Source organism: Drosophila teissieri, chromosome X (assembly GCF_016746235.2).
Source record: "Drosophila teissieri strain GT53w chromosome X, Prin_Dtei_1.1, whole genome shotgun sequence".
Lineage (NCBI taxonomy): Eukaryota > Metazoa > Arthropoda > Insecta > Diptera > Drosophilidae > Drosophila > Drosophila teissieri.
In genome coordinates this window covers 16,508,935-16,532,506 of record NC_053034.1, presented here as the reverse complement: position 1 = coordinate 16,532,506, position 23,572 = coordinate 16,508,935, and the positions used below count along the sequence as shown (strand labels likewise).

The window sequence follows — 23,572 nt, the reverse complement described above, 5'->3', positions numbered from 1 at the left end:
CAGTAATTTCATTAAAAAGCTAAATCGAAACTATTCAGAGTGCCATGGGTATTCAGAGTGCCTTGGCTTGTTCTTTTTGGAGACTGCAGCTTAGCTAATCGCTGTCATCAAGATGGCGAATGTAGTTTAGATTTATGCACAGTGGCTAATAGTGGACCAAGTGAAGTGATGGATGGCCACCTTCCTCCTTCCACCTTCCATCATGAGTGATGGCCCAGCAGGAGGCCAACTAGCTGCCCTCCAAGTGCGAGTAAATAGGAAACTTGATTGCCAAAACACGAGCGTTCGCTTTTAGCCAGCCAATTTCCTGTGTGGCATCCATTCTGCTGCCCCATTTGATTAATCGCCGCTGCACAGCTGCATATGCAGCTGCAGTTGCCTCGAAAGCCACTAGTTAATCACGTTCGTGCCTTTGCGTAGATCCTTCCGTAGATCCTGACGGCGGCTTCTAATTATGTAGGTTGTGACTGCCAATGGACATTCCCCACTGTGCTTTCTCACCACTCCGAGTTTGTTTGTTTGCACAGCGAGAAAACATGAGCCCTAAGTTATGTGTATTGCTGAAACCATACCCTTTTTTCGCGCTGTGCATCCGTGCTGTGGTGACAAATGCAATAAAGAGCAAAAGCGAGAAGCTTTCCTTGACGAGGGTTGGGAAGTGTGGGGGCCTACTGTAGCCAGTTTGATTAATGACGACGATTGCCGCCACTGATGGCCGAGAGGGGGGATATCCGAGGGATAGAAGAGGGGATTCCTTTGACAGTGACCCCCGTGCGGACACTTTCATGGTCATGCCACTTTATTATGGCCAGGGAAACTGAGCTGGCTGCCCAGGCGGCCATAAAGCATCTTCGCAGAGTCATTTTAAATCGGAGAAAACAATGCCACAGGCGCCGGGAATCAATCAGGAAAGGGGGCGGATAGGGGGGCGTAACCCGAGTGCAGCCAGCCCCACTGTCATCAATGTTTACGACTGGCCATAATGACGGAGCACAGCGAAAAGGAGGAGATTGGCATGGCATAATCAAAGGGACACGCAGCCTCATCAAGTTCTTCTTCGCATGTCGCATTTTCGGGGGCTTCCCTTTGTTCCCTTGCGAGCGCCATTGTTGTTGCGAACAATGCGTGAAAATAAAATGCCCGATAATGAGTGCGTTACCGAGCCGAAAGCGAGTGGCGCTCGCTGACCCAAGATCTGCCAGCCGTGCCGTGCAGCCATTCATTTCCATGTGCTGACAGCAAATTGTCCAGAAACTCAGAAAGGCAACAAGCCGTTGAAGCCATAAAACGGTCAGCAAACAGCAGAACCCCAAAACCCCCTCTATAAACACCCATAAAGATTTTTGCCCATCTAATGTCAACTGAGAGCCCAAGAAAAGAAAGGCTTATGCTGCAGATGCTGGCCGGGCCCATCAAATTGTGGGAAATGTGCCAGATGACAGCGCGAATTGTTTTCAGCACAATCAAATGGATCTCAGCCAATTTGGAATATTTACATTCTTTGGCGGGCTATTTTCAAATATACTGCTGGAGCTGCCAGACCGTGCGTTACTCCTAATGCTAGCTAGCCTCTGATGTTAAGTTTACAGACAAATATGCAGTTTTACAGTTTCCTATCGATAACTCAATTCCAGGCTTGTGCTTAACACGCCACCTGTGATAATGTAAACGTACTTCACACTGGCAAGCAGTTCATTTGATCACAAAACATATATGTAAATTTGTTAAATTTAAAATTAAAATTGAGATGATTGATGTTTAAAATCTATATTTTTTTTCTCACACTCCAAGTCTTTGGCAATGCCTTCCGCACACTTTCAAAAGAACCAAAAATGTGACATTTACAAAACGATTTGCGGTTGTTAGAGTATGAAACGTATAGGATGGCGATAGATGTTTTGGGTAAATGCGTGGGTGCACATGGACTTGGTCCTGCCCCCGGGGACTACATGAAGTCATCCGACTCGTTGCCGGCATCGTAGTTGGTGCGCATGTTCTCCGACTTCTGGAGCGACGCATAGCTGCGAAGCTCCGCCTCCAGCTCCCGCTGCTTGGCGGCCTCCTTCTCCTGATCGCGGCGCTCGCGCTGCAGCTTCTTCTGATCCTGACGCTCGGCGGCATCCCGCGCCTCGCGCAGTCCCCGAAAATCGGGGTGCTCCTCCTCCGTCTTGGTTCTGTTCAGTCGATTGACAATCTCATTGATGCGCTTCTCCAGGCGGATGCGACGCACCGCCTTCTCGTTGTGGTACGCCACCTGGCCGGGCTCCATGTCCGGGGTCTTCTTCAGGTTCTCCCACATGGTGTACACCACCTCCAGGTTGTTCACCTTGTTTCCCTGAATGCTGTTCGCCTTGCACAGCTGAGCGGCGTCCACCAGCACATCGGTGGGTATGTCGTCGATTGTCTGGCCCTTCCGGAGCCGCAGGTACACGTGGGCCGAGGACAGATCGTGGACATGGAACCACACGTCCTCCGGCCATCCCCATCTGATCAACTCTTCATTTTCGTGCTTGTCGCGACCCATGTAGAGCATCGCCGGCGGCTGGATCACATTGCTCTTGAAGTAGAACACCATTGCGCCAGATTCCAGAGCACGAACTGCAAATAGAAGGGTTCAACTGGCTGCCACCTTCACCTTCTCCTCTTAATTTCAGCAAGAGCTGTTTGTTTTACCTGATTACTGGGAACAAAATATGATTTGTTAAAAAGCTTGATTCAAGTCCATCTCTAGTTCAGTGTGACCAGACCACGCCATGCCCGAAATTGCAAATGCAAATAAACACAGTGGAATTCGCTTAGTAGCTATTACTGTTTGACTTAATATTTATTGTACATTCTCCGTATTTAATTTGGCTTTATTAACTATATTTTCTTCAAGAATCAGTTATTAATATTGATTATTTTTTTTACTAAATCATAATCAAATTAAGACATACCAGTCTGCCTTAAACAGAGAGCACTGTAGTTGATGTTCTTCTTCTTCCACAAAGCCACAAGCTGTTGGTACGCCTCACAAGAAACGTTTTGAATTGCGTTTTGTTAACGAGCCGCAAAATGCCTCTCACTCTTACCCGGGAATCCGCTCGAGAACTCTGTCGCACTTGCTTGGTCCAATTGGACAAGGAACCTATCAAGACGGAGCTCCAATCAGAGGAGATTCCAATCAGCCAGGAGCTGCAGCAGCTGCTCAACCTAAATCTATCGAAGGATGTGGAGAACCAGGACCTGGACCAGCAGTGGCTGCCCAATGAACTGTGCGTGGAATGCCGGAGCGCGGTACAGAATTTCGAGAGGTTTCGCCGAAAAGCCGAGGAGTGCAGGAAGCAGCTGCTGGAAATGCTGAAGAAAGAGCCACAGGAACCCACATTTGAAGTGGTCTACGACGCCAGGGAGGATGACCAAGAGTCGCTGCATAGTCTGGAACCACCTGAACCCGCACCCGACCCGGATCCCATCGATGAGCCGGCTATAAAGAGGGATAAATCCACCCGCAAGTCTTTCAGGGGATCAAGGAACACCCTGAAGTGTTCCCTGTGCCGGCACAGCTTTGCCCACCAGATCACCCTAGCAGCGCACATCCGCAAGGTCCACGAGGGCAGCAAACGGCCCTTCCAATGCGATCAGTGCGAGAAGGCCTACAGTTTCATGGGCGGTCTGTATACCCACATTCGAGAGGTGCACGCGCCCAAGGAGCGGCGGCATCCGTGCGACCAACCAGGATGCGAGAGGATCTACACCAGCCGCATAGCCATGCAGAAGCACAAAAGGCTGAAGCACTGTCCGCGTGAACGCGATGCCTTGAAGAAATTCATCTGCGAGCAGTGCGGCGCCAGCTTTAACCAGTCGGCCAATCTTAAGTACCACCTCAAGACGAAGCATCCCACGGAGGACGAGGTGGCCGCCAAGGAGTGCGGCGCTGGCGAGCGCCATTTCTGCGACATTTGTCAAAAGGAGTTCCATTCACGATACACCCTCAAGTACCACACTCTGCAGCAGCACGAGGTGCAGGAGGAGCTGCCCCACGAGTGCCAGGTTTGTGGCCGCCGGATGGCCAAGAAGTTCATGCTGCTGCAGCACATGCTGATGCACTCGAGCGACAAGTTGCCTTGCGAGCACTGCGGCAGAAGATTTGCCCGGCGATTCGAACTCGAAGCCCACGTGAGAGCGGTCCATTTGAAGCTGAAACCCTTTCCCTGTCGCCACTGTCCGGAGAGCTTTGCTTCGAGGAAAACCCTGCGGCACCACGAGTACATACACACGGGAGAGAAGCCCTACGTTTGCAACACCTGCGGGCAGGCCTTCCGGCAACAGACGTGTCTTAAAAACCACCGAAAGGTGCACGAGAAATAGTCTTAGGTAGCCTTAGTTGAAACGTTTCTTAAATAGACTGATAAAGTGGAAACGTGGTGTCTTTTAAAGTTTCTGGAACAGATGGCGGTCATCATAGGACATGAATGTGCTATAACCAACAACCCCTTACTCAACAAACAGCAGACATTGACTTAAATAGCTTTAGTGGCCAGTAACTTGTCAAGTACACGGTTTTAGACAGATTCCGGTGGCTTTGCGCTGGGATCCACCTGTGTGCTGTGCTGCTCCCGTTCGATGTAGGTGGGCAAGTCCTCCAGAGGCTTATAGTAGAGGTGTACAGCCTGCGATCCGGCCATCATGGATGCCAGGGCGCAGCCCAGGAACTTCATGTACTGGCCCCAGGAAACTCCGGCGGGCATTTTGTTCAGTCAGTGCTGTGCGCGGCTTGCGTCTGCAGATGCTGCTGCTCTTCCACGTAGTTCTTCGCCTGGCGGCGCTTAAAAGTGCGGTCTGCAAGGAAAAGATTCCGTATTAGTAAGTAAAAGTGAAGTAAGCTATTTTACGCGTTGCATTCTCACAGAAATTGGTCTCGCCCACTGTCCAATTGATCATGGAGAACTCCAGGCCGGCGCCCAGGAAGAAGAAGAGCGGCAGGAAGCGGTAGACACCGAAGCGCTTCTTTCCTGGCCAACTGTCCAGCAGACGACGCACAGATCCGCTGTACGGACTCATGTGTTTTCAGCCGGCGATTATATAACTCCGTGTTTGTTTCGCCAAATTGAAGGCGAAATTCAAAGGTGTCGTGTTTGCGTATTGCTTCGTCACATGTGTGCGTTAGTTCTGTAAATAGTTTGATTCAAAATGTTTATCTTTGTTACTTTGTTTATGTATTATTTGTCAAAAATAAAGGGAAACTCCACTTGCCACACGTTCAATTTCCATTCGTTCCGTTTCGCAGCAATCAGCTGTTCAATTAGAGATGTGCGAGTGAGCTAGTGATGATAGTAATTACTACAATACAGCACCAGTGAAGTAATTCCTAATTTACTGTGTGATGTGATTTTTAAGCTTATAAGTTAACTGTATATATATCATTATTCATTTATTTTAGTCTGTCTTAATTTCAATTTAATTAAATGATTTAACAGCTCAACAGGCAGCGCATCGTGAGCGTCGTTGTTGAAAACCTTCACGCTGCCATCGCTAATGATTCATCCCTGAAAAAAACAGAGCTTAAATAGTAAACAATTTAGGCCGAATTATGATACACAGTCTGTTTATAGTGAACAGCGGCGGGTAAGCCATACGCATAAATACCACGTAAAGACGATGTAATACCCATATGTATCCGCACTTTAGCGAGGTCTTCCTGGAAAAGCATTGGCGCTCGGTTGTCTCGAGATCTGTGTGCGAATACTTCCTTGACGCCCAGCGCGCCGCTCCATATGTAAGTCGCCCCTGCCACGTATGAGCTGTAGACTGTATGCTGACCATATCTTTCCGTTGCAGGATGTGCCGCCGGTGATAGCCACGCCCCACTACTACCTGATCACGGTGCAAAGGGACACGGTGTCCTTGGTGGCCGCCTGCAAGCAGGAGGTGCCGCCGCTCTTCGTCATCGAGTTCCTGCACCGCGTGGTGGACACCTTCCAGGACTACTTCGGCGACTGCTCCGAGTCCGTGATCAAAGACAACTATGTGGTCGTTTACGAGCTGCTGGACGAGATGCTCGACAATGGCTTCCCGCTGGCCACCGAGAGCAACATCCTCAAGGAGCTGATCAAGCCGCCCAATATCCTGCGCACCATTGCCAACACGGTCACAGGCAAGAGCAAGTATGTGTGCTGATGCTTTGTCTTTGCCTTTCATTTATCTCAATACTCCCATTGTGTCTTTTCAACAGTGTAAGCACCACCTTGCCGTCGGGTCAGCTGTCGGCTGTTCGCTGGCGCAGAGCCGGCGTGAGGTACACCAACAACGAGGCGTACTTCGATGTCATCGAGGAGGTGGACGCCATCATTGATAAATCGGGATCCACGGTCTTTGCTGAGATCCAGGGACACGTAAGTCTAACTTAGGTCCACAAAAAAGCACTTGACTGCATCTTCTATATTCTGTATCAGATCGACTGCTGCATCAAGTTATCCGGCATGCCAGATCTGACGTTATCTTTCATGAATCCTCGCCTCTTCGACGACGTTTCCTTCCATCCTTGCGTGCGCTACAAGCGCTGGGAGGCGGAGCGCCTGCTCTCCTTCATCCCGCCCGACGGCAACTTCCGTCTGATGTCGTATCACATTAGCTCCCAGTCCGTGGTGGCCATACCCATCTACATTCGGCACAACTTCTCGATCAAAACGGGCGAGCAGGGACGCCTGGACCTGACGATTGGCCCAAGGAACACCCTGGGTCGCACCGTGGATAAGGTGAAGCTGGAGCTGACCATGCCGCGGTGTGTGCTCAATTGCCTATTGACGCCGAATCAGGGAAAGTACACCTTCGATTCGGTGACCAAGACGCTGTCCTGGGATGTGGGACGCATCGATGTATCCAAGCTGCCAAATATTAGGGGATCGGTAAGAATGCATATTGAGACCTATCCTTTGACAAGAGTCATGTATCTTATATCATACATTTATATTTGTATCCCAATAATTATATACTGTCCTTGCACCCCTAGGTTTCCATTACGCCCGGGACGACCAACATCGATGCCAATCCATCCGTGAATGTCCAGTTCCAGATCTCGCAGCTGGCCGTCTCTGGGCTAAAGGTAAATCGCCTGGACATGTACGGCGAGAAGTACAAGCCATTCAAGGGCGTCAAATACCTGACCAAGGCGGGCAAGTTCCAGGTGCGGATGTAGACGAAATCATAATCCAGATTCCAATTCCAGCTTTAATTAAGTGCTAACGTTAAGTGTATTCCGCTGTATTTTGTCATTCGATGTTTTAGCCCTCGCCTCTCTCCCACTCTATCTCAATTATGTATCTATATCTACCCATAAAAGTTTTACTTCAAGTGTAGTCGCCGTGTCGTTGTTCTTGGACGGCGTCGCCATGTTCGAAGAGTAAGAATGCGAGAATCGATTGGGAATGGAGTCGCAAGTCTTCGAGTGGCGTGGCATGGCAAGCCGATCGACTCCACTGCACTCCAAGTCACTCCACTCGAGCGCAGTGCGCCTGGCAACAGCCAACATGCAGCGAGGAAACCAATAAATTCAAATGAAAATGCAAAACTTGATTTTGCAGCCAGGCCAACGCATTTAGCATACGAATTGTATGTATACATCTTGTTTATAGATGTGTGTAAACAGTAGAGACGCGCTAACGTGCATTTCTAGGCAGGAGTGAAAAAAAATAAGCATTCATCAAATTAAAAAGCTATAACATTACGCTTTACCCAAAAAACTTAATGAGTTTCAATACTTGAAATCCCCATTAAAATCATCATTTAATGCATTCAACAAGCACACGAGGCTTCACTGTGCTGGCTCGTTATCTCCTTATACAAGCTTAGCTGCATTTTCGCCTCTGGCCGAGACCGGTAACCGGTTTGCCCTGCCACGCCCCCAATGCCTTGGACCACCCCCCTTAACCCCACCCAGCCACAAGCAGCAACAGCTTCTAGGCTTTTGGGCGCGGCGTGCAACGGTAGCCAACAAGCGCCACCGAAAGGCGACGTCGACCATGGCTAGACATGTTATACACACACACACTGGGAGCCAGCTCTTGAACGGGCCCAAAATGTTTGGGGCTTGGACCCCAAAAACGGGTCGAGAAAATAACTCAGATTTCCAGAGTCCAGTTCGCGGCGAGTCATTTTTCAAGCGTGGGAAACAATCGCTAAAAGTCAAGCCAGTTCCTTAAGAACGCAATGAAAGGAGGAAAGGGGGAAAGGGGAAAAGGAGCAGCACCCAGCATGGCGGCAGGCACCAAAATCCATGGGGGCCAGCAGCTCTATCCCTTATTTACAGCGGGCGACGCGAGTTCGTTGCCTCAGTCTTTCGTTCGGCCCTCCTAGGGCTTCCCTATCGCCATCTCTGTCTTCCTCGCCTCAGAATGAAAATCCGCTGGCATTTAGCCGCCGTAATTGATAGCGCATTTCATACGGCTCGATTGTAAATGTTTCCCATCCCATTTGCATTTTCCAACGCCGGCGGAGAACAATTTAAAATCAAGAATTTAAGGGCAGCGTCAGGGAGTCGAACACATAAATACCCAGTTATATACAAAATGCAATAGAATGTCTGCTAAAAATAATCAAATCTCATACTTTAGTAACGAATGTATGTTTGTTTAAGGCTTATGCTAAAATAAGTTTACTCCGTTTAAAAAAAAAAGGCATCTATTTTTAGTTTATAAATGCACACTATTTAAATGATCAATTGAAACTTAAGTAGAACAAATCAGCGAGGGTATCATAAGTAGCACTTAAGATTCCGTGTTGAAAATGTTAATTGCGCTCGCAATTGTTGCAGTTCATGAACAGATTTAAGGCATCTGAATGTGATTTCTAATGGGTCGCTTGAGGTGTCGATGAAGCCTCATAAGTTTCCCATTTAATCGGGAATGCACGTGATTTCGTGCCCCCACATTCCAGTTTAATTCGATACGAAGTCCTGTGCATTAGACGTTTTTTAGCTTCTGTTTGGGTGACGTGTTTGCTCCAGTGATGTTTTACTATTAGCGTCTTGCTAAGTGGTTTCTAAATGGCTGCAAGTGCAGAACTGCATTTGATCTACTTTCAAATGGAGGTTTAATTTTTAAGTAAATTTGACAATGCTCTTTCGTGCTTTACCTTTTAAGTGGTGTGTTTGTATATCGTGAGTTTGCAATAAAATGATGTTTACCCGCAATTGCATTTACATAAATCGCAGTCCGATTTCTCTTTTGGACAACTATTTATTGAGATTTTCATGGAATATACTTAAGTTTAGGAATATTTATTTCATAAATGTTCTATGCATAATGTAAGCTATACTTTCTATGTGCACTACGAAACCTCGAAGAGTTCACTAAGGCTAATGGGGCCTTTGGCCCCAAACAAATTCGAGTGAAAGACAAACAACAAGCATTTGTCATTAGCGCAACAAGGTTGCACCCCAAGTTACCTTGCTTAAGGGAAAGGGGAGAAGGGGGAAAGGGTGTTACTGTAGCAGTTCGTGCAATTGCATTCGCCGTTCGATAATAATTTATGCAACTTGTCGCCGGTGCACTAAGCAAATGTTTAAACTCTGCTTGTTCGCAGTGTTTGCCTTGCTTTGTGCTTTGCGCTTTTCGCCTTTGTTTGTTTGTTTGTCTGCTTTGATTGCTGTTTGCCCAACTTTGCGAAAGGTGTTCAATGTGCCGGCCGTGCCAATTGGATCGTCCCACATGGTTTCGAAACTATGGGTAATATCTATAAACCGGAGCACAAACCGCCCCCCACAGATTGTCTAATGAGCATTCGCCCGTCTGGCCGGCTAATTAGAAACGCTGATTGTCTCCGCAAGAAAATGCGGGGCGAGTGGGTGGAAAATGGGTGGAAAGTGGAGAGTAAAAGGGGGGTAAATGGTAAACAGATCCAGCGGATGAAGCTCCAATGGGCATTACAACATGGGTGTACCTATCAGTACTTTATTTGAAACCAAATTAACTCATAAATGGCATAAATGGCATGTCTTGTCCTTTACTCATATTTTAAATTTATACTGTTTAATTTCGGTTAAGGAAATGGGGTTTATGTGAAAAGCCAGCATAGCCGATGTATCCGAGGGCATTCGCGACATGAAGACGCCTCCACAAACTAGACTTTCTGTGTCAGTGCGATGAGGCTCATTAAAAACGATTGAAACTTCCGCCATTCGATGGCCCTAGTAGCACTGAATCTAGAAACTGAACAGAAACAGAAACAGCACCAGAACCAGAACCATTATCCATATCACAATCACAATCAGCACATGAATCGGAATCACATATGCCACAAAGTGTGTTTATGGAACGCAGTGTGAGTAGTTTTGAGTTGACTGCAGTTTTAATCACTTCTCCGGCTTTGCAGATAAACAAAAGAACAAATGACTAACATTTCGATCCCCTGTCCACCACACACAGTCCCCAATTTGCGATAAACAAAATATACGAAGTACGAATATAAACTGCTTACGCATACTGAAGCAGGGGTATTTTCTTATTCCATCGATATCTGTGATATGCTAATGCCAAAAGTCTTGGCACTCGCATTCATTTCATTCGTCGTGAATTTCTCGTGTGCGGCGACTAATTAGCCAGTGTCACAAATTGTTTTTAATTAATCGATTTATAAGAGGTTAGAGGTCGCTTAGATAATGGAAGACAACACTTTTTACTTGTATGCTTAGTTAATATGCATCTTGGTATTGAAGTATTCGTATGAGTCCGCCGCATTCAATACAATTCCTATAAATAACAGCTTTAGAATGGAGAAAATATGGAAACAGGCCAAACTGGAAGTCTGTTTTCGCCCTGTTCAAGTTAATTTATCGCATTGAGTAAGAAGCACAAAGAATTAAAACAAAAACCAGACACAATTGCCACAAAATAAAGGCAAATAAACAAAACAACAACACAAAAAAGAAACCAGTCATTACAATAAATCAGAGACGACAAAACCGTCAACGATTCACAGACTCGCAGCGAAAAGCGGTCTTTTTATAAATAAATAAATTGTGTCTAAAGCGAAATTTAGGGGTTTGCGTGAAATGGGGCTTACGTAAGCAGTTGTCGCCACCGCCGCCAGAGGCCGCCACTCCGCCACTAAAATTGATAGCATGGGGTGCATGCACATAGGTGTACTTGGTGCCGTAAATCTACGAGTATTGTGCGAAAAACAGCGCGAAATTAATTTGACAATTGCAAGTGCAAGGTCATCAAAAAGGTGTGTGTGTGGCACACCACGGAAATGAACTTAGATACCTGGGGGATGTGCAGCACGAGCTTTGACCAGGAAATACTGGATTATCTCTGAATCGCTTGTGTGTCGCTGAATTTGGCGTTTTGAGCGCTGTATTCTTACTTATTCAACTAAATATGAATTAATATCAAAATGTATTGCAAGTAGACTCAATTCACAGCGAAGAACTTTGACATCTGCGAAAGTGGGAGTTCCTTGAACCCAGTTTACATTTTTATTAGCATTTGCATTCGCATTCCCATAACGATTTCGCTTTCCGCGGCTCCATGCCGTAATATTTATTTACGTATTTATTGAGGCCAATTGCAGCGTTTAACTCAATTTGATATGCTAATTTGCTCAACATCTCCCCAGCCTTCTATTGCCACACTTTCCACGTAAATTGCTCAAGAGACATGTAGACACTAGTGAGTTACTTGATTACAGAATTCCCTGATTCCCCGATTCCCCGCGATTGCATCACTATAGAGTTAGTGACCCACTAAGTGTGACCCGCGGAAAACAGCGAGTTGAGCAGCTATAACCACAACTTATTAAAAATGTTAATAATAGATATACAATAGATTACAAAGTGTCTAAAATATAATGTTTAAGCCTCAACAGGAACTGCACTTGAGATCTTTTATTGCCTTAGGACCTTTGAACAAGCGGAAAAGTACGTGAGTTCAAAAGCATAGAGAGCCAGTGAATTTGCGGTGATTCTAGTCAAATGCCCTGTGTAAAGTCGATTTGGCACGTGCGTAAGTGCGATAGGTGGAATTCCATACAAACAGGATGGTGAGACACCTGAGCGACAGTCTGGAAAAACTTTGAGTCAGCTTTATTTATTATTTTGTAGAAAAAGTAGTTATAGAGCTCTGTCTGATATCGTTATCTCAGCAGTTATTTATCTCTCCTAAAATAATTCAAATTTACGAGTGGGCAGAGTGAGTAAATGTTATGCAATCACTTGTCTTCAAAAACTGCACTCCGGCCCAAAGTTGATCTTATCCGAAAGGGAAAATCCTGTGTTAAGCTGCATTTCTGGGGAAAAAACATTCGGAAAAGCGGCTGGGGGTCAAAGAGCAACAGAACTCAAGCGGCAAGGTTTGCTCCAAAGTTTGCGCCGCGTAAACACGATTTGGAAAAACTCGTCATAAAAAGACAAATTTACAAGGCGGGTAAACGTAGACACACACCCAGAACCTTTCAAGTGTCCACAGCATTTTCCTTGTAATTGTTCTGGACAAACACACACACACGCAAACATACACATACACATAGAGAAACTCCACCGCACCCCCCGATAAGATAGATTTTCCATGTTTGCTTCGATTTTCCTTGTTTTATTTTCTTGTTTATTTTCGCATGAAATGAAGTTGTTGTTCGGCTCGAGTACAAACAATAAATCATATTAAAGATCATCATGTTTTGGGTGTTTTTATTCTCGTTTAATGTAAGTATTTATAAGTATATGGAATTGAAATTGAAACTTATTTTAGGCTTGGCTCGTTTATCGCTTCGAGGATAAACACACACACAGTTTACAAACACTTTTATTTGATTTTCGATTGCTTTTTTTAAATATTGCTTTTGAGTCTTTCATTTTTGTTTGTCTTTTCCATTTTTACGCTTAAAAGCTAAATGTATACTTCTTGCAGTTTCATTTACAAAAATATATACGTCTAGAAATATATATTTATATATATATATACATGTATATATATATATAAATTTAATTGCTCTTCTTTTATGATGAGTTCGGGTGTGTGTAAAAAAAAATTGCGCTAAACTAAATAAATGCTACCAAAGATATGCAAAAAAAAAAGGGAATTACATAATTATAATTATTATTTGCTGGCGAAAATTGCTAAATTAGAAGAGTAAAAATTGAAATAAAATGTGTATTATTATGCTGGCGTTTTTTCTTTACTAAGTGTAAATTATTGTTTTGTTTATTTTGTCTTCCTTTTTTTTGTATTTTCGCATTTTTTTTAGATGTCTTAATCAATGATCACAACTCTTAGCATAAATGTTACTCGCATGTGGCATTCATAAATATATATATTTATTTTTTCGGTCCGTCTGTATATTTATGTATAAATATATATGTAATTGCTTATTAAAAATATATATGGATGTATATAGATCTATCATATCTCAATTTGTTTGCTGCTCCACAAAAAATGTATATATGTAGTTCGAAAATGTCTTTTCTCCTGTCTTTCAAAGGTTTCCAGAATGCTTTTCAGAATGAATTGGCTGCGGGATTTTCGGTCCAGTCGTTAAATTCTTGGTTTGTGGCAAATGGTAAATTTGATTGTCTTGGAATCCGAAACCAATCCACTCGGTTAGCTTACGTTTCTGGCAGCGGCTAGTATCTGTTATTTGTTATATTATTGTTGTTTGTTGCTTTATTGTAATTGTACGTGAATTGCTGTTGTTGTTGCTGTTGATGCAAAACAGTAAACACAAATCGGCTATTGCTTGCGATCTTGTCTTTTACCATGGAATTCGTTGATATGTGTTCATTAGCTCGTCATTAGCTCGAAAGGCCTCATCTACATTGTCGGCTTCCTCTATCCTCCCTCCGTTTTTCGTTTCCGATTAGTGATTTCCCCATTTTCCGACATCGTCTTATCATCGTCTTAACCCAATTCGGCTGCGTGAAACTGCAAAGAAATAATGAAATCATTTTATCTAATTATACTTTTGTGTTTAATAATACTGGAATGACTGATGTAGGCTTTATATTGCTTAAGATTAAGGTGAGTTTTAGTCGCGATAAGATTTCGGGGAAATTTGTGACTTTAAATAATTTATTACAGCTTATGAATCACAAATTTGTATTTTGTGCCAAAATGATCATTTAATAACTTAGAATTCATTGGTTTAACAATTTTTTAATAATTCCAAGTGTCTGTGCTGAATTAATTTCCTGTCGCTACACTAGTTTTTGACCACAAAAACCCATGCCAGCACCTGTCGGAACTTCAAGACTAATCACCTGAGAATTTCCAATCGCTGAGGAAACAATAAATCATCCCTTCATCGCCATTGTCTAACTTCAAACGATGCATTTCCATTTCAATTTCGGAAATGAGTGCGCTCTCCTATTGTGAGTTTTACTTTTGGCCCGATTCGAGTTTGACACTCTCGCTCGCTCTGCGCTAATTGAAAGCAATTAATGCAATTAAAAGCCTGGGAAATGAGTTGCCGACTTAACAAATTAAGTGCGTGTATAGGAAAAAAAAAACAAAACAAACAAAATACAAAACCATCATACAGAAAGGCACATTCAATAGAGAGCAACAGTTTTCGCGTGTCTGTTTCGCGTTTCATTCAACTTGGCGGCCAAGTGGGCTGGTGGGCTGGGTTGATGGGTGGGTGGTTTTGGGTGTGACAGAGCGGTCCATTCATTAATTCATTGATACCTCAAATTGGCGGTCAGACGAAAACCGCATACAAGCAAAAATACACATGGATATAGAACAGAGAATAGAGAACAGCGTACAGCGAACTGTGAACTACGAGCAGCAGGAGCATTTCCAGCGCTTATTTGTTGATTATGATCATCATCAAAAGCTGTGGAGGCCGCTTAAATTGTGTGCCAGCCATTAATTGAAACTACGGATCTACAGGGGCCTGGATCTTGTGATCTCTGATCTTGAGGTGGGGCAGAAAAATGGAAATGAAAACGTGTGCTAATTGCAACACTTTGTCACCAATCAGCGGCAACAGCATCTGTATCTGTATCTGTATCTGTATCTATATCGTATCTGTATCTCGCACCACTTCTTATCAAATGGTTCTTTCTGTTCCCCGAGTTTCCCGCCTTCGATTAGATAAGTGCCCATGCCCGAAACTCTTACCGTCACGTACATACATACTATGAGGTTGCCCAACTTCTAATTGGCATTGCATGTCCCAAGTGAAGTCGCGTCCCCCACAAGAAATGGAAATGTCTGCACATTGAGCAACGCAGCCCCAAGTAAAACTCGGCCCAAGTAAAACTCAACTCCGCGCTGATTACGAGTCGAGTCCGACGAGCGGAGACCCGAATGTCGAGAGCTCTTCTCTTATCGCCGCCACCCGAGGTCTCTGTCCCCAAAAAATGTCCACACCGCGAAAAATTATTGGATGAAAAACAAATACCAACTGTCTATATGAATGAGTGGAAAGGAATCGGCCAGTTCAGTACCATAACTAAAGTGAAAGATTGCCAAGACATTATTATTATTTGATATCAGTATTATTTTGTTTCGGTGTGGAGATGGCAACTTGGGTCGCCAGAGAGTCAAAATCTTGAGACCCTGGCAATCTAAGAAAATCTGAAGCCATGGAAACGACTTATAAATAATGGGCTTGTTAGCTCGACTGTTCGACCATCAGTAGTGATTGAGCTTAAACTATGCGATACCCTATACACAGGCAATACATATGACTCAACATTTTAAGAAAACAAATATTTGTATGGAGCATGTTAGATATAGTTGTATCAGGAATCTGATGTGATATTTTCTGGGACTACCTGGTAAGTCATTATACTACACTCGCAAGATTTATACTTCATAATATTGAATTGATTTGTCAAATATTTAGCTCTAAATCGTAACGAAACCAGTGTTGCAAAGGTCAAAAGCCGTGTGTTCAAAATGAGGAAAAAATCCGTCTCTTAATAAAAACTGGAAAGTCTATGCAAAGTGGTTATGAATGTGAAACTACCCTATCTTCTGGAATTTCAGAGGGCATCGGGTAGAGAAATGCCAAGCCATAAGAAGACAGAAAGAATCTTTTGCCCTGCTGGCAACAATCTTCAACTAACTGGTGGTCAAACTGGTTTGCCCCCTACTCTCTTCCTCTCCCGTTCTCTTCCCTCTCCAGTTGACCCTGTCTGTGTGTGTGTGTGTGAGGGGGATCGAACTATGGGTGGCTGTTGCGCATGCGCAGCTATCCTGCTTGTACCGAAGCCGCTTACGCTTAAATGAGCGTAAGACCAGAAGAACTCTCTTCTCTCTCGCTCTGTGAAAAGTGTTTCTTTGTTGTGTTGGAAAAAAACATCATTTTTATTGTCATTAGTTAGGTCTTCTCTAATAAAGTAGCGTCGAAAAAAAAGTAAGTTAACTACCAAAACAAAAATGGTATATCGTATGTATAATCTTAAGATCTAATCGAGGTTTACATCGAGTGGAAGTGTGGCTTGGGCTAGAAGCTAACTAAAACTAGTGTCTGAATGATAATGGGGAATAGTGTGTTTGGGATAGTGTGGGATGGTGATATACGAGACTTACTGGCACTCTGGCACACGGCCACGCCCACTGATTAGGCGTCGAAGGGCCGCTTGTGGGCGCTATGCTCATCGCCGCCCATTTCGCGGGACAAGTCCGAGATCACCTCCTTGTAGATGAGCGGATCGATGTTCTTGCCCAGCTGGTAGAGCAGGAACCAATCGCCGATGTTGCACTTGTTGGCCACCAGTTCGACCTCCTCGCTTTCGGCCAGACGGGAACGGGCTCGGAGCAGGAGATGGCGCAGCTTGGGACCCGCAACCACGGCGATTCTGTAGATCAGCGATATTCCCGACATGATGCTCAGGATGATGAACCAGAACCACAGGAACACGTAGATCTTCTCGTTGACAATATTCAGGGGCAGCACGCACAGACCATCGTGGGTCTGCACACTGCCGGATGGACCGTATTTGTGGAACGTGCATTTGGTCACCTTCGGGAAGACCCGCGCCATGGGATCAACGCGCTCATCGGGCTCCAGCTCGGTGAACTTGAGCACATCGCTGCCGTAGGTGCTGAACTCGCCGTCGAGGAAGAAGTCCACGAAGTAGATCTGTCCAATCACATTCACAAAGTTCAGGGCCTCGCACACGAAGAAGCGGAAGGCGTAGAAATTGTGGCGGTTCAGGTTGCCAATGAAGTAGTCGACCAGGATTTTCTTGCGATCGTTCTTGCACTCATCGTTCACAATGGGGCTGTTGAGGTCCATGACCAGCATCTTGAGGCGTCCGCCCTCCCAGGACTTCCACAGATAGCGCGGCACGTAGAACAGGATGGCCTGGAAGAAGAGGACGAAGCACACCCACTGGTAGTACTTGTGGTACTTCACAGGGTCCTCGCCCTCCACATGGGAGCCCACGCCGGGCTGCACCACATCGCGTCCGGTGACGCCCGTCAGCCTATCCGGAACGGTGAACGTCGAGTAGATCCAGCAGTAGGTGTCCATCACGCCCAGTGGGATCTCGTCCACAATGCAATCGATGGGGTCACCGATGTATTGGCGCGAGGTCACCAGCAGTGAGAAGGCGATCAGTATGATCACCGTGGCCTTGTAGTGCATGCGAAAGACATTGTTGTCGATGCACACCTGGTCGATCTTCAGCAGGCCCTTGACGGACCCAAAGACATCAAACATCTTGTCGGTCTGCTACTCTATAATATGCGATTTGCGAGGATTCTTTGATCCGGAGGATACTTCTACTCCTTGACACTAACGCTGACTGTGGCGGTTCGTATCGGTTGTCTGGTGACTTTTGCTATGGGGCTTTCGGGTTCCTCACACGTTGGCCACCATTACTCTTCAGTTTCTGTTTCAAGAATGCACACGAAAAAAAAAGATAGTAGTAACTATCGGGGAGAGCAGCGTTACGTGGGATTTGGTTTGGCACTGGATCTTCGGCTTGGATCCCCCAGAGAGCTTCGTTTCTGTTCGGTTCGAGTTCGTTTCGAGTTCGTTTCGCGCTCTCAACACCAACGCGACAACAAAAACAAAACAACTTGAGTTTCGGGGGGGGCGGCGGGGGCGACGGTTACCCAGGTGGAAGTCTAAACGCCGTCGCAGCAGCGGCACTAAGCGCACTCTTCGGATAGAAAATTCAAACTGTTCGGCTTTCCGCTGGGCCAAGTCGCTTGGCTGTGCTAAACGCCGTCGCCGGAGCGGTGAGATTCAGAGAGCGAGAGAGCGTTCTCTTTTTGGGGTGGATCTTGTTAAACAATGGAGTGCTGCTTGCCTTACTTTTATTTTTGTTTCGTTTTTCAATCCTCTCCCGTGCTCTCGCGACTTGGACTTGGAATGGCTGAATCTGGACTGGACTGGCATGGACCAAAAGGGTAACATTTCCCAAACCCGGAGTGAGGGAGAGGGGGCGAGAGTGACTCAGTGATGCTGCTCGAAACTGAATTGAAACACAAAGACCGCCTTAATAATTTACCTTAATTTTAAATATGCTTAAAACACGCATAGCATCCCGTTGCACTTTGCGCCTGGGCTGAGCAAAGTGCGGTTTCATCGAACATCTGGCAGCCTTATCCGCTATTAACCCTAGATTAGTTTTATTTCGGCCCTGCACGACTTTTAAAGATAAGACAGAAATGTCTACTTTAAAGTTTCATATCAGTAGAATTGCTTAGCACCTCTACCCCGTGATAAAATTATTTTTTAATAAAATTTAAACTCCCAAAATATTACAATACAAAAGCAATTATCTAGCTTAATTTATTTTATGTACCATTTATTGGCTTCCCGTAACCTATTTTACTTCAAATTTATTTATGTCAATTTTAAATATATTCGAATTTTTGAACATTCTATAAAGTGTGGCATACCTTCTGGGGTTAAGCCTGTGGTTTTTTCAGCAGCATAACCGAGATTTATGTTTAAATTTTAATGTCATCTGGCAACGCCGACGCTCACGAGTCTGCCGATGCATTTAACCCCCCGTTGGGGCACCAACCCCCTCCTACCGCGCACTCTCCGCCAACTTTCAACTCTGACTCTGCCATATTGGAGCTGCATCTGCGTTGGTGTTTGTGTGTGTGTGTGTGTGTGTAGGCGACAAGTTCTTGGAACCCGTTGTGTTGTTGCTTGTGTACATCACGAAGCTGGAGTGGATTTCATTTTCGAGATGGGAGCTGCTGCACCACCGACAAAAGAACAAGCAAAGCCAAAGGCACAGAGCGGTGAGTGAAAGAGAGAACACAAATGGAGATGGAGATGTGGGAAAACACACTGGAAGTCTCTGCTTTCACTGCATTGCTATACCTGCAGAACTCCTCGTATACCTGCCGATTTCCAACAATTACCGGCGTATGTACAAGAATTTACCTGTGTCTCAGGTATAGCCGAGGAATATTTAGCGGGATTTTTCATGCCCTTTTTCGTGGAGAGAACAGAGAGCCATGGAAATGGAAACAAAACGAAAACGCGACTACCTGTTACACCACTCTTCTTCTTGAAGGCGCTCTCCCTCTCCGTCTTTCTTCTTCGTTTTTTTGGGCCCATTCTTCAGGTTGGACATTCTTCTTCTACCTGTTCTCCTTCCTTCTCGTCAATTCGGAGCTATAGCTATACATAAATATGTAGCTCTCGAGTCCCTCGAAACTATCTCAATTGTAAATTAAACGTTTCAATCCGGACACACGCTGGCTTATCTGGGCTATATATGTACATATGTACATACATAGGTATATAAAGCAATACATAACAGCGAGCCTATGTAACATACCACCTTGTACGGCTCTCAAGTGCGTGTACTCGATTGTACAAAATAATTAAAGCGGTCTAGATGTGGCAATACACGGTTAGTTCCAGTAGCCCGATAAGAGCTAGAGCATTTGTCATGGGAACCGAACTGCCTGCCGTGGGTGTTATAACACCAGATCGTAGATCTGGATGATATGGTCGGACATTGGGGACCTTCAGACGTCCCACTTGGCAGACTTCACACTTCGAGGCTAAATAGGGGCTCCCATAACATATAAGACTACTGTATTTGGAGAATTATGAAGTATAAAGTTATAAACTAGAAAGATATAACTATTGGGAACGACAAGTTAACTTATTCATGAAATACACCTCCCAAGTTGATCGATTATGTGAGTGGAACACTGAAAATACAGCCCCAGGAGGGATGTAAATTATTTTCGCAAAAACTCGTAAAAATTGCACCAATGGCATGTCTCAATCAGTAATGATTTGCTACTGACTGAGAAGCAACCTGAGAAGCGGGTGAACGGCAATAAAAATCAGTTATAAAACCATTAAGCCCATATGTCCGAATGTCCGTATACCGATCTAAACGAATGTATGTGCATCTGTATACTGTATATATCCCTAAATGAGACGACTACTGTCTGGGTTATAAATAGCCGCAGAAAACCGCAGAGAACCACGCCGAGTCCAATAAATCAGATAGGATCAGTTCGGATCGATAGCCATTCCCCCCGGACATACATATGTATGTACATGTATCTCAAATTTCACAAGCTGGCCAGTTTTGATCGAAATGAAATCTGCGGACACGATAAGACTCCTTGGAGAATAAACATTTGGGAAATGTTTGTTGATCGCTGATTGTTTACAGCTTGTGTTCCTTTCTCACAACTTTCATATTTCTGCCACACTAAGAACAATATTACTATATGTTTCTGCACTTTGTATAGTTCAAGGAGTCTATATCAGTGATAAAAACAATTATACCACTGATTGTTCTCTGTGCATTCAGGCCGTGGCACACGCTTAATTGTTTCGCCTTAGTCATCGTCTTCATGCGAAATCGTACATCAACATATCTGAAAATTCCACGAAAATCGTCTGCGTCACGTAAAACCATCTGGCGAAAGGCAGATACATCTCTCGAATTGGTACTCGTCTTACTCATGATTAAATCATCTGGCTTTGTCCAGTATCCTGTGGCTACCAGTGCCAATTGGATCCCTAGTACATCATAGATGTGATGACCAAAAGGTCAGAGATTGCACCTGGGTGGACTCTAATGTCCAACGAACAAGTCTCCTAAATCACGTGCGCTAAGCGCGATGTTTTCGGAATTATAATTAACGTAGACAACAACTTTTCACTGTCAACAGACAGACAGCATTTACATAAATATCGCATTGCAATCGGGTTAATTAAAGAAACTCAGAAACTTCTGTAGATTTCAAAACACTTGTCAGACAGTAATTAAGATTTGAATTTGGCGAGACTTGACCCAAAAAGATATATTTCCATTTTTGGAGGAAAACAACTTTTCACCAATTGAACATTGAACGGACATTAAGCTCGGGTATTTAATGATTAGGAGATCAGCGGGTTCGGCTTAGTTACTAACTGGTTTTGGCAATATATACAAAGTATTTGTACTTTGCAAGTAAATATGGGAATATAGGAGCGAGAGATACCTAAAATTGCATCATTCACCGTATGGAATATCACTTTTTAAGACCGCCCATCCATCAACGATTTCATTTACATTGCGCAACCAAATTTGTACCGAAAACACTTTCACTTTTCAGCAGAATTTTGTTGCAACGAATGCGAATATATATCAATATATCGATGTCTGCATTGCACATACGAGTATAGTATGAACAGATATGTATACTGGTATATCGGTATACTGGTATTGCTTATGGCTGGTAATTGAATCTGTGGCCGAGGGTAAAACGTGTGGAGCGCCTTGCTTGAATGGTTCGAATTTCGTTTTCATTGCGGTTTGCTTTATTTAAATTTCAATGCAAAATGGCTTAAAGACCAAAGAACGTGTATGGCCTATCAGTTTGTATCGAAATCTGGGCTATGCCAATAAAGCAATGCGACTGATATTCGAATATGAATCAATGAACTTTCGTCAGCTAAAAGCCAAAAGAAAAAGTTGCAAATAAATACAAAAAAAATATCTGTAATCAAAGCAATTTCCAGGGAAACCCAAGTAGAGGTAATTTCGAGCAGTCAACCGGCTAAAAATGTTGCAATTACTAATATAGTCAACTGGTCTCCGGTTACGCACGACTTCTACGTGGTTATACTCGCATGTACATTGTATGTACAATATACTATGCAAAGGGGCCTTTGTCTATCTTATCCGGCAAAGTTTTGGAGCGGCCACTTGGGCGCTTAAGTAATAAGCACCGAATAGCAAATGCCCAGGCGAGCTATTTAGATAAGCAAGAGATATAGATACTTAGGGGCTGATAGTGCGGATCTCTGATGGCATTCCGTGGACAAAAGGTAAATGAAAACAAGCCAGTCAGGCAGTCAGGCAGTCAGTGACTAAAAAATAAATAACTCCTCGTTGTCTTTTCAGGGGATTGAGTGGAAGATAAGATTGTCGGGGCCAAAGAATGAAATACAATGCTGCAGGTTGAATATCCAACTGATTGCCCTGCGTGGAACCTTGCACCGATATCGCCAAAAGGCAAACAGCCGCGCACTAATCCATCCAAAGACGAGTCTATCTATATACATACATATGTACATAGCTCCCCGTCTGGCACTGATCTGGGTCAATAAGATACCGCCCCACGTCCAACCAAGCGCCCCCCCCCCATGCCAAGCTGTCCCAAGTCGGGCCCATCCATCGGAATAGGCAGTATTCAATCACTATTGGGGTGATAGCGGCACGCTTTAAGACCCGCAGAGCTGCAGATTACGGCGGAATTTCCAATTCCCCATTCGCCATTCGCCATTCAAGCATTTCAATGCAAGTCCATGTTTATTCTTAGAACGAAGTGACGCCGTATTTTGCATCACTAAGGGCTATTTGCTATCTGAAAGTATAACTACTGTTTGCTGATATCCTGAATCTCTTGAGTCATGTATATTTTTCCCCACTGATTCATATTTCTTGTGATTGTTTGCCCGCGTATCTTGGTCTCTATGCTCTGGGATCTTTTATTTCGATTGGTCGCTAGTTACTCACCCACCCACCAACCTACGCACCACTGCGAGATTTGGCCAGCTTATCGATGAGGTAAGCCCTGAGAAAATGGCTTTCGATTTCTACAATTCTTTCGCCGCCCTCTCTGCGACTTTCGCTCTTGCGAGCACCCTGGAGAACCTTAGGGGTTCGACCCATTCGGGTTCTTATGAAGCCACGAGCCGAATTCATGCCGAAGCTCTCAAGTTGGGGCGAAAACTGAAAAATTACCGAAAACCTGGGAGTTTTCCTCGCTTTCAAGAGAGCCCGTGCACTGGAAGAATTCTATTGCTAACTTGTTACACTTAAACCCAACTGCCAAGAAGGGCACTTCTTCAACGAATCAAAACCTAAACATATATATCTATGTATGTAAATGGAGCTAAAAGGTAAGCTGGCAATTGGTTTTTTTCCCCTATAGTGCAAAAGTTCACCCAAATTTTGCCAGTGTAGCGCACTCTGGTAGGTTCTCATATTGCCCTTACTCTTTTCTTGGACAACTGTGAACTAAACTCAATTCAATTGCTGATTCGGCATTTCCGTGCACTTCTGCCCGACGAAGTTATCTTATCGGGCCCGGACGGCTCTCCTGGCCAAAAGTGAGCGGTCGATAAGGCGCCAGAAAGCCCTCTCCGACCGAACGCA

At 44.6% G+C, this 23,572-nt stretch overlaps 6 protein-coding genes across 7 annotated transcripts; 2 read left to right on the top strand and 4 right to left on the bottom strand.

Annotated features, from left to right (window-relative positions):
* Positions 1-1,751: 1,751 nt before the first annotated feature.
* LOC122624381 (coiled-coil domain-containing protein 25) lies at positions 1,752-2,748 on the bottom strand. The gene is made up of 2 exons (XM_043803891.1): positions 2,674-2,748; positions 1,752-2,598 (listed from the first exon to the last, which is right to left on the bottom strand). Exon 2 carries the CDS (start codon positions 2,573-2,575, stop codon positions 1,946-1,948), a length of 630 nt encoding a protein of 209 aa, XP_043659826.1. The 5' UTR covers positions 2,576-2,598; positions 2,674-2,748; the 3' UTR covers positions 1,752-1,945.
* Positions 2,749-2,997: 249 nt separating this feature from the next.
* LOC122624393 (gastrula zinc finger protein XlCGF26.1) lies at positions 2,998-4,378 on the top strand. Its single transcript, XM_043803912.1, has one exon. The coding sequence runs from the start codon at positions 3,055-3,057 to the stop codon at positions 4,348-4,350; it is 1,296 nt and encodes a 431-aa protein (XP_043659847.1). The 5' UTR covers positions 2,998-3,054; the 3' UTR covers positions 4,351-4,378.
* Positions 4,379-4,497: 119 nt separating this feature from the next.
* On the bottom strand, positions 4,498-4,730 carry LOC122625319 (protein brawnin). Its single transcript, XM_043805416.1, has one exon. It carries the CDS (start codon positions 4,728-4,730, stop codon positions 4,545-4,547), a length of 186 nt encoding a protein of 61 aa, XP_043661351.1. The 3' UTR covers positions 4,498-4,544.
* Positions 4,498-5,298, bottom strand: LOC122625317 (small integral membrane protein 4). Its single transcript, XM_043805415.1, has 3 exons — positions 5,236-5,298; positions 4,890-5,151; positions 4,498-4,821 (listed from the first exon to the last, which is right to left on the bottom strand). Exons 2-3 carry the CDS (start codon positions 5,041-5,043, stop codon positions 4,736-4,738), a joined length of 240 nt encoding a protein of 79 aa, XP_043661350.1. The 5' UTR covers positions 5,044-5,151; positions 5,236-5,298; the 3' UTR covers positions 4,498-4,735.
* A 198-nt stretch (positions 5,299-5,496) lies between these two features.
* On the top strand, positions 5,497-7,337 carry LOC122625316 (AP-3 complex subunit mu-2). Its single transcript, XM_043805414.1, has 6 exons — positions 5,497-5,607; positions 5,671-5,758; positions 5,821-6,146; positions 6,215-6,374; positions 6,435-6,887; positions 6,992-7,337. Exons 1-6 carry the CDS (start codon positions 5,573-5,575, stop codon positions 7,175-7,177), a joined length of 1,248 nt encoding a protein of 415 aa, XP_043661349.1. The 5' UTR covers positions 5,497-5,572; the 3' UTR covers positions 7,178-7,337.
* Positions 7,338-12,634: 5,297 nt separating this feature from the next.
* Positions 12,635-18,114, bottom strand: LOC122625374 (innexin inx2). 2 transcript variants are annotated; one of them, XR_006326553.1, is made up of 3 exons: positions 16,512-18,114; positions 13,727-13,892; positions 12,635-13,669 (listed from the first exon to the last, which is right to left on the bottom strand). XR_006326553.1 is itself a non-coding variant. In XM_043805525.1 (2 exons), the coding sequence occupies exon 1, from the start codon at positions 17,644-17,646 to the stop codon at positions 16,543-16,545; it is 1,104 nt and encodes a 367-aa protein (XP_043661460.1). In that variant the 5' UTR covers positions 17,647-18,114; the 3' UTR covers positions 12,635-13,892; positions 16,512-16,542. The 2 variants fall into 2 exon arrangements, 1 of the variants encoding a protein (XP_043661460.1); XM_043805525.1 differs by having other exon boundaries at positions 12,635-13,892.
* Between the last annotated feature and the right edge of the window lie 5,458 nt (positions 18,115-23,572).

Excerpts from the sequence above, each read along its gene's own strand:
- LOC122624381 (XM_043803891.1), bottom strand. The coding sequence starts at position 2,575 with ATGGTGTTCTACTTCAAGAGCAATGTGATCCAGCCGCCGGCGATGCTC.
- LOC122624393 (XM_043803912.1), top strand. The coding sequence starts at position 3,055 with ATGCCTCTCACTCTTACCCGGGAATCCGCTCGAGAACTCTGTCGCACT.
- LOC122625319 (XM_043805416.1), bottom strand. The coding sequence starts at position 4,730 with ATGCCCGCCGGAGTTTCCTGGGGCCAGTACATGAAGTTCCTGGGCTGC.
- LOC122625317 (XM_043805415.1), bottom strand. The coding sequence starts at position 5,043 with ATGAGTCCGTACAGCGGATCTGTGCGTCGTCTGCTGGACAGTTGGCCA. Across the intron at positions 4,822-4,889 it reads AGTGGGCGAGACCAATTTCT|ACCGCACTTTTAAGCGCCGC; the intron begins GTGAGAATGCAA and ends TTTTCCTTGCAG.
- LOC122625316 (XM_043805414.1), top strand. The coding sequence starts at position 5,573 with ATGATACACAGTCTGTTTATAGTGAACAGCGGCGG. Across the intron at positions 5,608-5,670 it reads TTTATAGTGAACAGCGGCGG|CGAGGTCTTCCTGGAAAAGC; the intron begins GTAAGCCATACG and ends TCCGCACTTTAG. Across the intron at positions 6,888-6,991 it reads TGCCAAATATTAGGGGATCG|GTTTCCATTACGCCCGGGAC; the intron begins GTAAGAATGCAT and ends TTGCACCCCTAG.
- LOC122625374 (XM_043805525.1), bottom strand. The coding sequence starts at position 17,646 with ATGTTTGATGTCTTTGGGTCCGTCAAGGGCCTGCTGAAGATCGACCAG.